Genomic DNA, 17,266 nt, shown 5'->3' on the forward strand with positions numbered 1-17,266 from the left:
AAGGGAAACAAAAATCAATATGATTTGTAAAAATCAAAGAGACAGATACAGGAATTCCTTGGCGGTCCAGTGGTTAAGACTCGGGCTTTCACTGCCGTGGACCCAGATTCGATCTCTGGTCAGGGAGCTAAGATCTCATGCACCCCATGGTGTAGCCAAAAAATAAAAGGTCCATTTTATGTCATGTGACTTTCACTCCAATAAATTTGTTTTTTAAAGGCAGTGGTGAGTAACCACCTCTTTCAGGCAAGCAAGTGAAAACAAATTTATCTTTTTTTTTCTTTTTTTAAATTTATTTATTTATTTGTTTTTGGCTGCGTTGGGTCTTCGTTGCTGCCTGTGGGCTTTCTCTAGTTGCAGTGAGCAGGGGCTACTCTTCGCTGCGGAGCGTGGGCTTCTCATCCTAGTGGCTTCTCTTGTTGAGGAGCATGGGCTCTAGGAGCACGGGCTTGAGTAGTTGTGGCACACGGGCTTCAGTAGTTGTGGCTCTAGAGCGCAGGCTCAGTAGTTGTGGCACACGGACTTAGTTGCTCCACTGCATGTGTGATCTTCCTGGACCAGGGCTCGAACCCGTGTCTCCTGCACTGGCACGTGGATTCTTAACCACTGCGCCACCAGGGAAGCCCACAAATTTACCTTTATGAGCTTTTGTCTACAGTCAGGCAGAAGTAATGAGTAGTAGAGTTTTCTTACAAACTGTTAATTCTGGACAGTTATTTACAAGGCTGACTTATATTGTCTACCTATTCTGCATCCCTTTATTTCAAAAAGGATTGAACCTATAAGTTGCCGACATCTGTTTCAGGTTGTTTGAAGAAGCCTGTAACTATTCAGCATCCGGGTTTTACAACAATAGAAATAACGATGATGCTACTCATTCGCTTAATACGTTAAACTTACAAGTCTGGTCACATTGATCATTATATTTAATCCTGAAAAAAGTGAGAGGTAGACAGGATATATTTTTAAAAGCAGAGTCCTGAGTCACATCAAGTCATTCAGGTGCTAAGTTCAAAGCTAAACGGAGAAACCAGATTTGTTCTTCCAAGGGCAGTCTGCTACCCACGACCAGAAACGCCCATAAAATATCACCAAGTTTATTCCTCTGCTTTAATTTATGTCTATGAGGAAATAAAGCAGGAAAGAGGGATCTACTTTACTTTCTAGCATCTGAGAAGGAAATCCTGGTACTTCCCTGGTGGTCCAGTGGCTAAGACTCCATGTTCCCAATGCAGGGGGCCCAGGTTCGATCCCTGGTCCGGGAACTAGATCCTGCGTGCCGCAATCAAGACCCGGTGCAGCCAAATAAATAAATACATAAATAAATAGGAAATCCCAAAGTAACACGCTCCTCTCCATCACGTGAACCTTCTGACTTGGCACTGTCCCACAGAAATATAACGCAAGCCAATGTGTAATTTAAAATTCCCCTGTGGTCACATTAGAAAAGGTGCAAGAGGTGGAATTAATTTTAATCATATATTGATTTAACTCAATATACCCAAAATATTGTCCCTTCAATACCTAATCAATATAAAAATTATTATCAAGATCATTTATACTCTTTTTTTCACACTAAGTCTTTGAAATCTGGTGTATATGTTACGCTCCCAGCACATCTCCTTCAGGAGTTGGCACATTTCAAGTGTCCAACAGCCATTTATGGCTCGAGGCTTCCACATTGGACAGTGTAGTTCAGAACTTCGTTAAAATCCATCATGTAACCTCTTGCCAAGGCACAAAGTAGGTCCACGTCTATAGTTTGCAGAGGTGAATCACGGAGGTTCTGTTTCTGCTCCTGTCAATGTCGCACTGAGTAGCTTCGGGCAAGGCTCTGTCTACGTCTTCTGTTCAGTCCTCCCTCTGCTAAGTGAGGGGGTGAAGTTGCCCTTTGTCTATTCATTGAGGAAATATGTAGAGTTGGAAGAACATGGGGCGCTTTCCTGTGACCCATAGGATGACCATCCCAGTGTGCCCAGGTCTGTCCCAGTTTGAGCATTGAAAGTTTCATGTCCCAGACACACTGGGAAAGCTGGTCGCCCTACCAGAGAGTGTCTAACACAAATAATAATGTGAGCACTGTGGGGGAAAGGGCACATCGCATGACGGTTCATCCTTGTACCTGATGATCTGGTACATGACCGGGTTGGTGAAGAAGGGCTCGTCCAGTTCGTTGTGGCCCCACTGCCTGTAGCACAATAAGTCAACAATCACATCCTTCCGGAATTGGCGCTGGTATTCAAACGCCAGTCGCGTGGCCCGGACCACTTCCTCTGGGCTGTCTCCATTGACGTGGATGATGGCGCAGCCCACAAGCTTCCCTGAGGCAGAGGAGCTGGAGATGAGACCAGCTAGTCAACCCATGAACCTACCCCCAAGTCCTGTTGCCCGCATGGGGAGACAGCCCTTGTCCTTAGGGGTAGTTTGGCTTGGGTGTTAAGAACCTGCACTTTGGGAGTTCCCTGGTGGCCTAATGGTTAGGATTCTGGGCTTTCACTTCCGTGGCCTGGGTTCAATCCCAGGCCGGGGAACTGAGATCCTGTAAGCCACATGGTGAGGCCAAAACACAACCCGCACTTTATGAAAAAAAAAAAAAAAAAAAAAAAAAGATCTCAAGGATGAGGCACTATATAGATGAAGAACTATACACCAGTGAATTCAGATCTTATTTGTAGTGAAAATAAATTGTCTATTTTTTAGCACATACAATATTCTCTAAGAATTTCTTTGTGCAAAAAAAAAAAAAAAAAAAGAACCTGCACTTTAGAGGCCAGGTGACAAGCATGAGTTCAAGTCCCAGCTCTGTGTGATCCTGGTAACGTTATGAATCTCAGTCTCCTTGTCTGTAACACTGGGATAATAGCTCTTACCTCTTAGTGATGTCCTAAAGAGGCAACGAGTTAATGCATATAAAGTGCTTAACAGAGCCTGGTACATCACAACTGATACTTATTTGTTATTATCATCGTGACTATTATCTTTCTTCCTGAGATAAAAGGGTCATTAAAGGATGTATCCAAGAAAAAAATGGATTTTCTCCAAAGAGAAGATTGAGAATGAATTTTCAAATCTCTACCTAACTAATTACAAAAAATTCATATAGGTAGCCCCAAAAGGCGTCCAGGCCAGGCTCTAGATATAAAAACAGAACAGTTCTTACCATCTAACAGTTCTGGAAATTCTGTGAAATAGGGAATGAATAATAAAAAGCCCTGTGTTTCTTTGAATACTACTAGTTTCCACAGGTTAAAACAAGCTGACTTTGCTTCTTCACATCTGATTTCCAACCAGACCACTTGGCCAAGTTTACCGGTTGAACATATCCTCTTTGACTGTGATCCTGGGTACTCCAAATCTGATTATCTTAAAGACAATTGCTCTAGCTGTACTAATTGTGTTATCTCTGGATTCCAGCAGATCATTCAACTAGATACTTAAGCATTTTGAGATTGCACCCTCTAAATTCTACTCTTGTTTTATTTCCTTGGATTTTAAGATCACACTCAGACTTTTAAAGGAATATTAACAACACTGTTGGTGACCACTGGCCATATCTGATCCAAAATTTAAAATGGGACCAGCAGTGAGGCTCACTGTTCTGAGTGAACTAGAAGTTTCTCCAGGAATTCCTTGTCTGACTCCACAGCATCAACTCTTCCCTGTGTTACATACCGATGTCACTACAGTATAAGGAAGACCTTCCTCTTTCTGCAGGAGTGGTGTAACCCAGCTGGTTATTGACAATCAAATGGACACTCCCACCAATTCTGAAATGCGGGATATTAGAGAGTGTAAATGTTTCAGGAACAATCCCTTGACCACAGAAAGAAGCATCACCGTGAACCTAGATCATGGGGGAGAAAAAAAGAAAATGAACGTAAGGGATGGAGAAATTTAGGTTTTCAATAGTAACAGGAATAAAAACAACCATGCTCTCACTGCTCCCCTGCCCTCCTAAAAATCTGCCGGTTATAGGATTTCCTAGAATGGTTAGACTGATCTCAAGCAGCTTTCAAAGATGCTAAATCAGCCCTTTTCCTCCTGCAGCCACCACCAGTTGACCTATTCCTTCCGCCCCACATCATCACCTATACCCATCACTTCTCACATGCCCGTCAACACGCTAGTGTTCACAGCAGCACCACAGAAGGGTGATTGGAGGTGTAGAAGGAAAATCAACTCTAGTAAAGCAATCATGAAAACAGCCTGCAAGACACTAAGACCAATGCACAGCTTCGAACTCTCACTCTTCCCCAATCATTTTCCCCAAAAAACGAGACTGCGTTTAGCTCACATCACCTCAATCCCACTGGGTGTATTAGCCACCACTGTGAACATAAATGAGAATGATGTGACAGCAAAGACAGGAGCATGGGGGTGTAAGTATATCATACACAAGTGAAGGGAGGCTTTGGGGAAAGAGCAAAATACTATTATAAGAAAATCTCTGAAATGTGCTATTCTTCCAGAACTTGTGAAGTCTGCTAGATCATAATAGCACAAAACCTGACAACAAGGTCCTACTGTATAGCACAGGGAACTATATTCAATGTCCTGTGATAAACCATAATGGAAAAGAATTTTTAAAAGAATGTACACATATGTGTATAAGTGAATCACTTTGCTTACAGCAGAAATTAACACAACATTGTAAATCAACTATACTTCAATAAAAAATTAATTAAGAAAAAAAACTGGTATGGGCTTCCCTGGTGGCGCAGTGGTTGACAGTCCACCTGCCGATGCAGGGGACACGGGTTCGTGCCCCGGTCTGGGAAGATCCCACATGCCACAGAGCGGCTGGGCCCGTGAGCCATGGCCGCTGAGCCTGCGCATCCGGAGCCTGTGCTCCACAACGGGAGAGGCCACAACACTGAGAGGTCCACGTACCGCAAAAAAAAAAACAAAAAAACTGGTAAACGGAAAGTGGTAGAAAAGGGGGTAAATTTTTTTTAGAAAACTTGAAAGCAAATAATGAGGGAATTGCAGACCTTAGGAGAAAGTATGAGCTCCACTGACTTCATGCTGGATAAAAGGCTGTTATATCAATAAGGTATATGTTGTACACCTTAAATTTACATGATGTTATATGACAAATGTATTTTAATTAAAAAGTTATTAAATAAAAGGCTACTATCATAAACAGCCAAAATGCTCAGCTAGAGAATAGAATGATCTGATATGGAGAATTCCCTGGTGGTCCAGTGGTTAGGACTCGGCGCTTTCACTGCTATGACCTGGGTTCAATCCCTGACCGGGGAACTAAGATCCTGAAAGCTGCACAGCACAGCCAAATAAATAAATTAATTAATTAATTAAAGTGACCTGATATGGTAACCATTGTGGTTCTAATAATAGCAGAAATAAAAGACCTAAATATGAATGAAGAAAGAATCCTTGGGCTTCCCTGGTGGCGCAGTGGTTAAGAATCCGCCTGCCAATGCAGGGGGGGACACGGGTTCGAGCCCTGGTCCGGGAAGATTCCACGTGCCGCGGAGCAACTAAGCCTGTGCATCACAGCTACTGAGCTTGAGCTCTGGAGCCCTCAAGCCACAACTACTGAAGCCCGAGTGCCTAGAGCCCCTGCTCTGCAGCAAGAGAAGCCACCACAATGAGAAGCCCGCGCACCGCAACAAAGAGTAGTCCCCGCCCACTGCACCTAGAGAAAGTCCGCGTGCAGCAACAAAGACGCAACACAGCCAAAAATAAATAAATAAATAAATAAATAAAAAGAAGGAATCCTTGGAAGCAGATTTTTTTAATGACAGTGAAGACGTCCTAAAAGAGTAATTTGTATATAGGTAAAACATTTTGGCTAAGAAAGGAAGCACTGTTTTGCTTAGCGAAATCTCCAGCCCACACCTTCCCATTGCTAGGGCCTACAGGGATGACTGACGTTTTAGAATATCCAGACGTAGTGATAACATACCCTTACGTCACCTCCACAATGCTATGTACATTATCTCCATTGATCCATTCAACAATCAGGTGTAGGGGCCAGGTAAGGGAATCGCCACTGTCCTTTTCACAGATGAGAAAACCAAGGTTCAGAAAGAGTATGTATTTCACGTGCCAAGGACTAGACCTACTGTGATGCCTCCATTTTTTTTTGGCCACGCTGCATGGCACACGGGATCTTATTTCCCAAACCAGGGATGGAACCTGTGCCCCCTGCATTGGAAGCGTGGAGTCTTAACCACTGGACTGCCAGGAAAGTCCTGATGCCTCCATTTTTTGGACTTATTTCCCCACCCCTCCAAGCCTTTCGCCTGGGTTAAGGAACTTACTATGTTCTCATTTAATCCTCAGAACACTATAAGGAATGTAACATACTCCCATTGACCTCTGAGATTCAGAGAACCTGAGGAACAGAACCAAGCACGCCAAGCTAGAAGGCAGCAAAGCCAGGATCTGAACTCAGTGCTTCTTGGTTCCAGAATCCTTGTCTTTTCTACACCGGGCTACACTGTCAAGTCCAACCCTCAGCTGCACGGCGGTCCACACAGGGTCAAGGGGTTCCTAGCATCTGAACACTCCACACCCTTTGGCCTCCTTGCTGATGGGACTTCTTGTGGAGTAATGATGTAAAAGGAGACCAGTAAAGCAAGGAAGAGAGCTGGGTGTCTCTTCCACTCCTTTACAAAAGCGTTTACAGGAGAGGCATTGCTGAGAACATAACATCTGTTCATAACTTGCGTCATTTTATCATAGTCTTAGGGTTCTTGGCACTAAAGCCATGTGTCATCTGCTAATTTTATTTCCTGTCTTAAAAGAGAAAACACTCCATGATGCCCATAAAGCTTTGCAGGAGTCAGGTCCATAAGCCCCAAAGAATGCTGGGGGCAGTGGAAACTGCTCAGCCAAACACAGCAGGGGGCTTGGACACACACAGAGGATCACATATGACAATCCACTTCCACCACATTCAGGACCAAGATGAACAGAAGACAGACAGCAAAAGTAGTATCCAGAGTCTCACCCACCATGATTTTATAGACTCCAAATTTCAAGTTCCCACATTAAATTAGAATTTTGAACTTGAGTGAGGCAAGACCCAGGCAGACACAGCAGGGCAAAATGTTTTGGGAACACAAAGCAGAGAGAAGAGCGCAGTTTCTTATCACTTTAAAGAAAATGCCACTTTCACCTCTTACTTCAGAAATCAGCCTTAAGATCAGCTTAATATACTGGGAAAATGTGAGTGACTGAAATATTTTAGAGTCTCATGAATTCAAGTGAAAGGTGAAGAGAATGTCTGGTTAATGATTTGAAGATTTCTATTTAGAAATACTATAACATAATCAAATCCAATTCTGCTTACTCCCAATTTATTTACTACAAGTTTCTGGCCCATGGAAAATTAACAATAAGATAATGTGGTTATTTGTATATGTAGCCAAATATTCTACTGCCTTGTAGATTTACTTATTTCCGTTGGGTTTGAAGACTCAGTTACTGATATCCAGGATTAATTAGTAGTTATCCAGTAGTTAAAGGTTCATATTTATGTTTTTACTTTTTTGGCGTGGTATGTGGGATCTTAGTTCCCTGACCAGGGACCGAACCCTCGCGGCTTGCAGTGGAAGTGCAGAGTCTTAACCACTGGACCACCAGGGAAGTCCCTAAACGTTCATATTTATATGAATACTTGCAGAAGAAAAATGTGACCCACAATATAAACCTCTAAAGTATACCTGTTGGGCTACCAAAAAGTGGGGGGCAGAGGAAGCAATACATTATATAATTTGTATTGTTTGTCTTAATGCCAAAGACCTTCATTGGAAAACAAACAAACAAGCAAATAAAATAAATCCAGACTCTTGCAGCCTTGTTAGACAGACAGATACCACGTCGTTTCCAAGAGGGTTATAATTTCAGTGAAGTAATGACATCTGTCCTCTTAACAGTAGCAGGTATGCCGGTCTATATCCCCTTAATTAATTCATAACTCAAGAAAGGAAAAACACAGTGAAGACCTCCATCAGTTGCCTTGAACGGGGAGGGATAAATTGGGAGACTGGGATTGACATATACACACTGCTATACATAAAATAGTTAACTAATAAGAACCTACTGTATTGTAATGACTTATATGGGAAAAGAATCTAAAAAGAGTGGATATATGTATATGTATAACTGACTCACTTTGCTGTACACCTGAAACTAACACAACACTGTAAATCAACTATACTCCAATAAAAAAATTAATTAAAAAAATTTTTAAAAATCAGTCAAAAATAAAAGTCAGTTGCCTTGAGACTACACCTCACATCTGCTATTAATTTTTTAAAGAACCCCAAAAATCTTCTTTTCCCAAAAGTTCATCTCAATTTCATCTGGAACATCTGCCATCTCCTGTCGTAACTACCATCCTGGACACTCTTACTTCCTGGTCTTTCCAACCTCAGGCCTCACTTCCTGAAGCTACTAGTACCTGTAAGCAAATGACCTTGTCCCCAGGCTGAGCTGAACCGTCTGGAGAGTAGTCCCCATCCCGCCTGGACTGCTGTCTCCCGCGAGTCTTCCCAACAGCCACAGGGTTAACGGCTTCCAGGTGTGAGGGGTTGGGCAGCATTGTCACGTGGAGGGGATGGTGTGCACCGAAGTCCAGGTCAACCGAGGACGTCAGGTGAGACAGGACATCGCCAGCGGCTGAGACATTTTCTGGAAATTCACTTAAGCCTCGCATTTTACGGAACATCAGCTATGCCGAATAAACATACAAGAAAAAATGGAAAGAGGTGGTTCATTTAAATCACACAAAAAAAGGGACTTCCCTGGTGGCACAGTGGTTAAGAATCCTCCTGCCAATGCAGGGGACACGGGTTCGAGCCCTGGTCCGGGAAGATCCCACATGCCACAGAGCAACTAAGCCTGTGTGTCACAACTACTGAGCCTGCACTCTAGAGCCTGTAAGCCACAACTACTGAGCCTGTGTGCCACAACTACTGAAGCCCATGCACCTAGAGCCCGTGCTCCGCAACAAGAGAAGCCACTGCAATGAGAAGCCCACACACCGCAATGAAGAGTAGCCCCCCCCTTGCCACAACTAGAGAAAGCCCACAGGCAGCAACGAAGACCCAACGCAGCGAAAAATTAAATAAATAAAGATAAGCACACACTTGTAACTGCTCGAATGCACAGAACTATTTGGAGATGTTCAGTCATATGAAGTTCCAGCACTTTCAGAAGAGTCTAGCCTCATGCAGATGGTAAGATACCTCTGCCTTGCAATAAGCAAAGTATTTTTTCTTAAATGTACCTGTTAGTATGTATTTTCCAAAAGAATTTGTATTATTCTTGTTAAAGGTAGAGAGGCAAATAAGAAGTTAATCCCATTTAGTCAGGGAATGACATACACTGCTTAGTGCAAGTGGCATCTTAAAAACTATATTGTCCAGTTCTCAAAGGACTTCTCTGCATACATTCTGTCACCTCATCTTCACAGTCTTCTATGACATAGATGTTACTACCCATTTTAAAAATGAAAAAGCTAAAAAACTAAAAACAGAGTTGCTAGAGTTGCCATATGATCCATATATCCAGAGAAAACTCTAATTCGAAAAGGTACATGCACCCCAACGTTCATTGCAGCCCTATTTACAATAGCCAATATACAGAAGCAACCTAAGCGCCCATTGACAGATGAATGGATAAAGAACATATGGTGTGTGTGCACACACAGACACTGGAATATTACTCAGCCATAAAAAAGAACAAAATAATGCCATTTGCAGCAACATGGATGGACCTAGAGATTATCATACTAAGTGAAATAAGTCAGACAGAAAAAGACAAATATCATATGATACCACTTATGTGTGGAATCTAAAAAAATGATACAGGAATTCCCTGGCAGTCCAGTCATTAGGACTCTGCTCTTTCACTGCCAAGGGCCCAGGTTCAGTCCCTGTGAACTAAGATCCTGCAAGCCACGCAGCATGGCCAAAAATAAAAAAAGAAAAGGAAAAAAAAAATGATACAAATGAACTTATTTACAAAACAGAAACAGACTCGCAGACATAGAAAACAATCTTATGGTTACCAAAGGGGAAGGGGAGGGATAAATTAGGAGTTTGAGATTTAAAAAAAAAAAAAAAAGATGAATGAGCAAGAGAAATTAACTAGATGGTTTAAAGGTCCTCGGCTACAAATCTGGGTCTCAAACCAAGGTATTTACCAAAAACATGCTATTCTCTACTGGCCAAATGGTTTGAATGACCCAAAAGCTTCTCCAGTTCACAAACTCACACAGTATAGGGATGGGTGTGTTTCTCACAAATATGATCATTGATAATCACTTCTGTGTCTTTCAGTAACTGTTTTGTCTGGGATATTTTAGGAATGCAATTTTTGGTTTAAGAACTTCTGCAGGGGAATTCCCTGGCGGTCCAGTGGTTAGGACTCTGCGCTTTCACTGCCGAGGGCGCAGATTCCATCCCTGGTCAGGGAACTAAGATCCCACAAGCCGCAAGCCGCATGGAGCAGGCAAAAAAAAAAAAAAAAAAAAAGAGAGAGAGAGAATTTCTGCAGGTATGTAAGCACATGTCTCCATCTGTCCATTACTTTATTCTGTTGTATTCTACCTTTTCTAAGGTGTCTTTTCAAAGCTGGTTACCAGTCTCTTAGCATCAGAAACACTGAGGTATGAATAATAAAGGTAAAGCTTGGCCCCTAGACATGACATCACATATATTTTTTTCATTAAAAAATTATTTTTAGAATTGAGGTATAGTTGATTTACAATATTATATAAATTTCAGGTGTACAACGTAGTGATTCAAAATTTTTAGAGATTATACTGTTTATAGTTATTATAAAATATTGGCTATATTCTCTGTGTTGTACAATATATCCTTGTAGCTTATTTATTTTTTACAAAGTAGTTTGTATCTTTCAATCCCCTACTGCTATACTGCCCTTCCCTGATTCCCTCTCCCCACTGGTAACCACTAGTTTGTTCTCTTAGTGAGTCTGTTTCTTTTTTGTTATAGTCATTAGTTTGTTTTATTTTTTAGATTCCACATATAAGTGACAACATACAGTATTTAGCTTTGTGTGGCTTATTTCACTAAGCACAATACCCTGAAAGTCCATCCATGTTGTTTCAAATGGCAAATTTTCATTCTTTTTTATGGCTGAGTAGTATTCCATTGTGTGTGTGTGTGTGTGTGTGTGTGTGTGTGTGTGTGTGTGTATCACATCTTCTTTATCCATTCATCTGTTGATGGACACTTAGGCTGCTTCTGTATCGGCTATTGTAAATAATACTGCTATGAACATTGAGGTGCATATATCTTTTCAAATTAGTGTTTTCATTTTCTTCAGATATATACCCAGGAATGGAATTTCTGGGTCATATGGTGGTTCTATTTCTAGTTTTTTGAGGATCCTCCATACTGTTTTCCACAGTGGCTGCACCAATTTACATTCCTACCAACAGCGTACTAGGGTTCCCATGTGTTTCTTCTAATATTCTCAAGGATAACACATCCTTCCATAGGCTCCATTAACTCCATCTAACTTTGAAAGGTCCTTTAACGTTTATAATTATTTTTAATCTCCTGGCCAAGAACAGTAATGAGGTTTATCCACGCGTAAGGGCCACAACCTTATCAGACATTGAGTCCCTCTGATGCTCCCTGACATCAAATCTTCCATCCTGACCCTCAAGTCTTTCGAGACTTACAGAGCAGCTGAGTTGGACAGAACAGGAACACAAAGATCCAATAACCCATAAAACCACTCACTTAGAGGGGTCTCTTGAGATAACAATGTGTAACTAGTTTCATACAATCTATTAACTATAAACTGCAAATAAGTGGAAGGTAAAAATGACTTTTTTGTAAGGTAAAATTGTATCAAATTGCACAGATCTTTGTGTTTGTCTGAATGATTTTTATGAAGTAGGGGAAGCATGCTTTGAAAAACAGAATTTATCTGTTTGTATCATCCGTAGGAAACAAACTAACTTTTCACTTCCCTGAGTGAAGAACCTCTGTAAGTTGATACAGAAAATCAACCTAAATGCCAGGTCCAGGGACTTCACTGGTGGTCCAGTGGTTGAGACTCCACGCTTCCACAGCAGGGGATGCGGGTTCGATCCCTAGTTGGGGACCTAAGATCCCACATTTCACATGGCACAGCCAAAAGAATAAACAAACAAAAGGAAAAAGAAGAGGGCCATTCAACAGCAACAGGTTTCATCAATTAACTAAGCTGAAGTAAGTCAGAAAGAGAAAAACAAATATTATATATTAACACATATGTGGAATCTAGAAAAACAGTACAGATGAACCAGTTTGCAAGGCAGAAATAGAGACACAGATGTAGAGAACAAATGTATGGACACCAAGGGGGGAAAGTGGCGGCGGGCGGGGGGGAATGAATTGAGAGACTGGGATTGACATATATACACTAATATGTATAAAATAGATAACTGATAAGAACACGCTGTATAAAAATAAACAAATAAAATAAAATTCAAATCAAAAAAAAAATTAACTAAGCTGTCTCCTGGACAAATGGCTCATATGCTTAGTCGGTTTTCTAAAACCAGTTATTACCATTGGTTTTATTCTTTTATAGTCAATTGTACATGAATAGTGGAAAACATAGAAAGTCTTTTACCTCTGGAGGGAACTGCAGAAGGCCTGTCAATAAGTTCAGCCTCCCTCTATGTGGCATCCCAATAATGACATCGGTTACCCCGCTGTAGGCCGCCATTTTCAGCAGCTCATAGAAAAAGCCCATCATGCTTTCAGCTCCTTCGCCTCCGTATCGCTTCACCGTGGCAAACTTGGTGGCCAAAAAGTGGTCAAGCTCCTATGGAACACCATGTCAGATGCATCAATTACAGGACAGCTAACTACTTGGGTCAAAGTCAAACACGTTTAAGAAGACCCCACACTACGTCAAGCAGCTGCAACAGGGTTCCTTCACTACAGACCGCAGAGATGCACAGAAGTCACCCAGAGCCAGGCAGGAAAGCCCTGCCGAGGACACCAGACAGCAGCAGGGATGCAGAGAAAACAACCTGAGTGGTAGAGGAACTCACCCCAACAGGAATCCCCTCAGAATGCCGGGCCTTTCCCATGACTTGAGTTTTAGTACAGGGCTCTACAATAGCATTTCATCTGGGCTGCAAACTAGCCAACCACCCACATTACTGGGAACAGGTTTCTTGTCATCTTGATATGCCCGAGTCCTGATGACAGCCCTGACAGACATTCAATCCCATTAATCTGTATTGAGAGCCTCTTTGACATACAGTTCCTTTTTTTCTATCACTTCAGGTAATAAAAAGAGAACTAAGATCTTAAGGATTTTGCAGGCTTCTATAGAGGGAATCGACAAATACATAAAACATATTGACTCTGAGAAGAACCAATAGTTCTGTTGTTTGGTGATCTACTTTCTTCTACTTAGAATAAAGTGGTATGTGTTACACTGCTCCTTGTGTTGAGGCCGTGGGGTAAATGGGGCTACATTCAGAGAGTTCATGTCTTAACTCCCTCTCTTCAATATTTATATGTCTTTGTAGAAAATGAATCGACCTGTTTCTTTGATATTAGCTGCTACTTTTATACCTGAGATTCTAGCATTAGTTTTGACAGATGTTTTCGCTCTTCTGTGGTAAATGCCTCCTTTTTCAGTTCCTCAAACCGCTTGGCAAACCATTCTTTCTCCTCCTGGCTCTGAAGTTGGGAGGTTTCAATAGAAATCTGCCCACAGTAGATCTGGTTGAGATAGGCTACCACTTCCTCGAGAGAGGCCTCCTCCTTCCCCATGTTCAGTAATCCTATGAAATGGAATCAAAGGGATCGTTTTAAAGAATAATCAACCATGTAACTAATTATAGAACATACCAAGATCCTTATTTGAATTCAGAGCATTTCATTCCAAGTAACTTGGGTTATCTAGATTTTTCTAAAGGCAAAACTAAAAATATGATCAAAGGCCATAAAGGTACTAAAAGGAGAGGGAATAAAAATCTTCCTTCTCTCGAACAGAGCCATGATGCATTATGCCAAATTTTGATTCTATAGTCATTTCAAACTAAATTGTGAACCTACCTTTCATCTGCTTTATAGCTACAAATCATATGTATACCTTTATCTGAAATATCTATCTACCAAAATGTTCAAGTCTTATTAATATCTATAAAGCAATGCCTATTATTGCACAGTTGGTCTTAATGTGAATTAATATTGAGAGCAATGCAATATTCTAGGGTAAAAGGAAATCTCCCTGAATCTCAGCCAGAGAAAAGAAAGGTTTGTAGTACGTGATTGGCCCAGCACCAAATCAATTATCAGTCATTTGCCTAAGCCTACAATATGAATTTAACAAACCAACATTTTCTTTATATCGTGTATGGTTTCTTACAATAAACGTTAGATCTTTGATACTGATTGAGCAAAGCTGTGATGATCATGGGAGTGCAGATATCTCTTTAAGATAGTGATTTCAAAAAAAAAAAGATAGTGATTTCAATTCCTTTAGATTTATACCCAGACATGGAATTGCTGGATCATATGGTAGTTCTATTTTTAATTTTTTGAGGATCCTCCATAATGTTTTCCATAGTGGCTGCACCAACTTGCATTCCTACCAACAGTGCACAAGAGTTCCCTTTTCTCTACATCCTCACCGACACTTGTATCTTTGGGTTTGTTTTTTTTTTAATTGAAGTATAGTTGATTTACAATGTTGTGTTAATTTCTGCTGTACAGCAAAGCGATTCAGTTATACATATATATACATTTTTTTTCATTTTCTTTTCCATTATGGTTTATCACAGGATATTAAATATAGTTCCCTGTGCTTGACAGCAGGACCGTGTTGTTTATCCATCTTTGGGGGGTTTTTTGACAATAGCCATTGTAACAGGTGTGAGGTGATAGGTCATTGAGGTTTTTTGGGGTTTTTTTTGCGGTACGTGGGCCTCTCACTGTTGTGGCCTCTCCGGTTACGGAGCACAGGCTCCGGACGCGCAGGCTCAGCGGCCATGGCTCACGGGCCCAGCTGCTCCGCGGAACGTGGGATCTTCCTGGACCAGGGCACGAACCCGTGTCCCCTGCATCGGCAGGCAGACTCTCAACCACTGCACCACCAGGGAAGACCCTCATTGTGGTTTTGATTTGCATTTCCCTGATGCTTAGTGATGCTGAGCACCTTTTCATGTACCCTCTGGCCATTGTACATATGATTTGAATAGAGAAGAAACGGGCCCTATCAGAAGACCATTCTAGAACCCCAACACTGCTTCTCCCAGACAGTGTTCGAATGTGCCCCTCACTGTCCCCTCACACCCGTGGAAGCTTCAGCTCCAGCAGGCATGTGGGTCCTTCAAGAACAGAGAAAGGAGCCCCACCTCACTGGCAGTTAACTGTCACGTGGATAGTCCATTGTTGATGGGCTTTACCTGTGGTATTAAAGGGTCCCTGTAGCGTCTGCACGAGGGCTTGGATTTCAGGCACGTTCTCCTGCAGGGCTTGGCCAGTGAAGAGGGGGTTGATTTTGGCAGCTTTATGGCCATGCTCACAATACACCGTCACCAACCTGGCAAGGCCATGATCCACTAATTCAGGGAGAAAAAACAATAGAACAATATAGTTTAGGAAATGCCCACAAGCTGCAAAATCAGTTTTTCAAAGAAGCCTCTGTGGCTTTGGACAGTTTTAAACACACGGCTCCTACCCACCACAGCTGCCAGTGGTTTTCAGGATTAAAGACTAACAGACTCCAGGAAAACACACTTATTTCCTTAAATTTATCTCCTGAGAGCGAAAGTCACTGAAAAATACAGAAAGGAAACAGAACTATAAGTACACATTTGTGAAACTAATTATGCACGAGGATAGATATTTAAAGGAAACACCCCAAATTGAAAATAACTGTTAAAATGCTGAGATTATGGATAATTATAGTCCTCTTAATTATTATTTGAGATTTTTTATATCGTACATTAGAAATACAGACAATTTGAACTACAAAATCAATGTTACATTTCCTTCCTTATTTCTTTTTTTTACAAATTTATTTATTTTATTTTTGGCTGTGTTGGGTCTGCGTTGCTGTGCGCAGGCTTTCTCTAGTTGTGGCGAGCGGGGGCTACTCTTCGTTGGGGTGCGCGGGCTTCTCATTGCAGTGGCTTCTCTTGTTGCGGAGCACGGGCTCTAGGTGCGTGGGCTTCAGTAGTTGTGGCAGGTGGGCTCAGTAGTTGTGGCTCACGGGTTGTAAAGCGCAGGCTCAGTAGTTGTGGCGCACGGGCTTAGTTGCTCTGCGGCATGCGGCAACTTCCCGGACCAGGGCTAGAACCCGTGTCCCCTACATTGGCAGGTGGATTCTTAACCACTGCACTACCAGGGAAGTCCCAGCCTTCCTTATTTCTTAAAGACCCCAGGTCCATACACTCATGAAATCGTACAGTAGGAAAAGACCTTAGAAATTATCTTGTTACTCACATAATGAAAAAAAATTTTAAAGCCCGTTTGTACAGCCTTAAATGAGTAATTCCCCAGTCTCTACTCAAGGGGGAATCATTACCTTTCAATGAATCCAATTCTATCTTAGATGATTCTTATATTGAGCCAGAAGCTGCTTTTCTTCCCTTTCCCACAGGAAAGCCCTTCTAAAATTTGGAAGAAAATCCTTCAAGCCCACAATCGATTAACCTTCAGTTCATCAAGGTGGTCTTATACAAATCAAGCACAAATCTCTGAAGATGAGCAAATCCACTATGAAGGGCACACATTTTCTGAACATTACAAAAATTTGCATGTTTATTTTCAGAACCCAAAGAAAATTGTTAGCATATTTTGAAATACTTACTGACCATTTTATGAACATGTGTTGCCATACAATGATTTCAGAGCTACATGTTTATGTGCTGGGGTTTGTATTCAGGGTACTGCACAGTGTATCTCTTGTCACAGGCTTAGAGGAAAGAACTGAGGTGTGTTGAACATGCATTCAATATTCATACGAATATGTAGGATGTGTTGGCACAAATCCGGCAGTTAAGAGGACCCACACTATGTCTAATAAACTCATCAAACAATCCCAGTAAATGAACTGATTTCAAGCTGGAGGAGTCATATATAATTTTGCTACAGTCTCTATTCTGGTTATGAAGTAGGACACCTTCATATTTCTGGCTAAAATACAGACAGATATATCTGTCTAAAGCATTGTCCCTGTTGGCCACTCCTCCATAAAAACAGTTGCTTCCCTGGGCTCTCTGGCATTGCAAGATCCTGGG

The 17,266-nt window shown here is 41.6% G+C and overlaps 1 protein-coding gene across 2 annotated transcripts in view; it reads right to left on the reverse strand.

Annotated features, from left to right (window-relative positions):
- Window positions 1-17,266, reverse strand: part of DHTKD1 (dehydrogenase E1 and transketolase domain containing 1) — a 52,797-nt gene that overhangs the window by 21,765 nt on the left and 13,766 nt on the right. Inside the window, exons 2-7 of one of the 2 annotated variants that reach the window (XM_024734180.1) lie at window positions 15,428-15,583; window positions 13,590-13,801; window positions 12,631-12,825; window positions 8,435-8,704; window positions 3,673-3,844; window positions 2,123-2,321 (exon numbers count right to left, since the gene is read on the reverse strand). In XM_024734180.1, coding sequence (XP_024589948.1) covers window positions 2,123-2,321; window positions 3,673-3,844; window positions 8,435-8,704; window positions 12,631-12,825; window positions 13,590-13,801; window positions 15,428-15,583 — 1,204 coding nt within the window. The remainder of the gene's footprint in view (window positions 1-2,122; window positions 2,322-3,672; window positions 3,845-8,434; window positions 8,705-12,630; window positions 12,826-13,589; window positions 13,802-15,427; window positions 15,584-17,266) is intronic. The other variant, XM_024734181.1, reaches the window with a different exon arrangement.

This window comes from Neophocaena asiaeorientalis, unplaced genomic scaffold (genome assembly GCF_003031525.2).
Source record: "Neophocaena asiaeorientalis asiaeorientalis breed wild unplaced genomic scaffold, Neophocaena_asiaeorientalis_V1.1 scaffold120, whole genome shotgun sequence".
NCBI classification, from domain to species: Eukaryota; Metazoa; Chordata; class Mammalia; order Artiodactyla; family Phocoenidae; genus Neophocaena; species Neophocaena asiaeorientalis.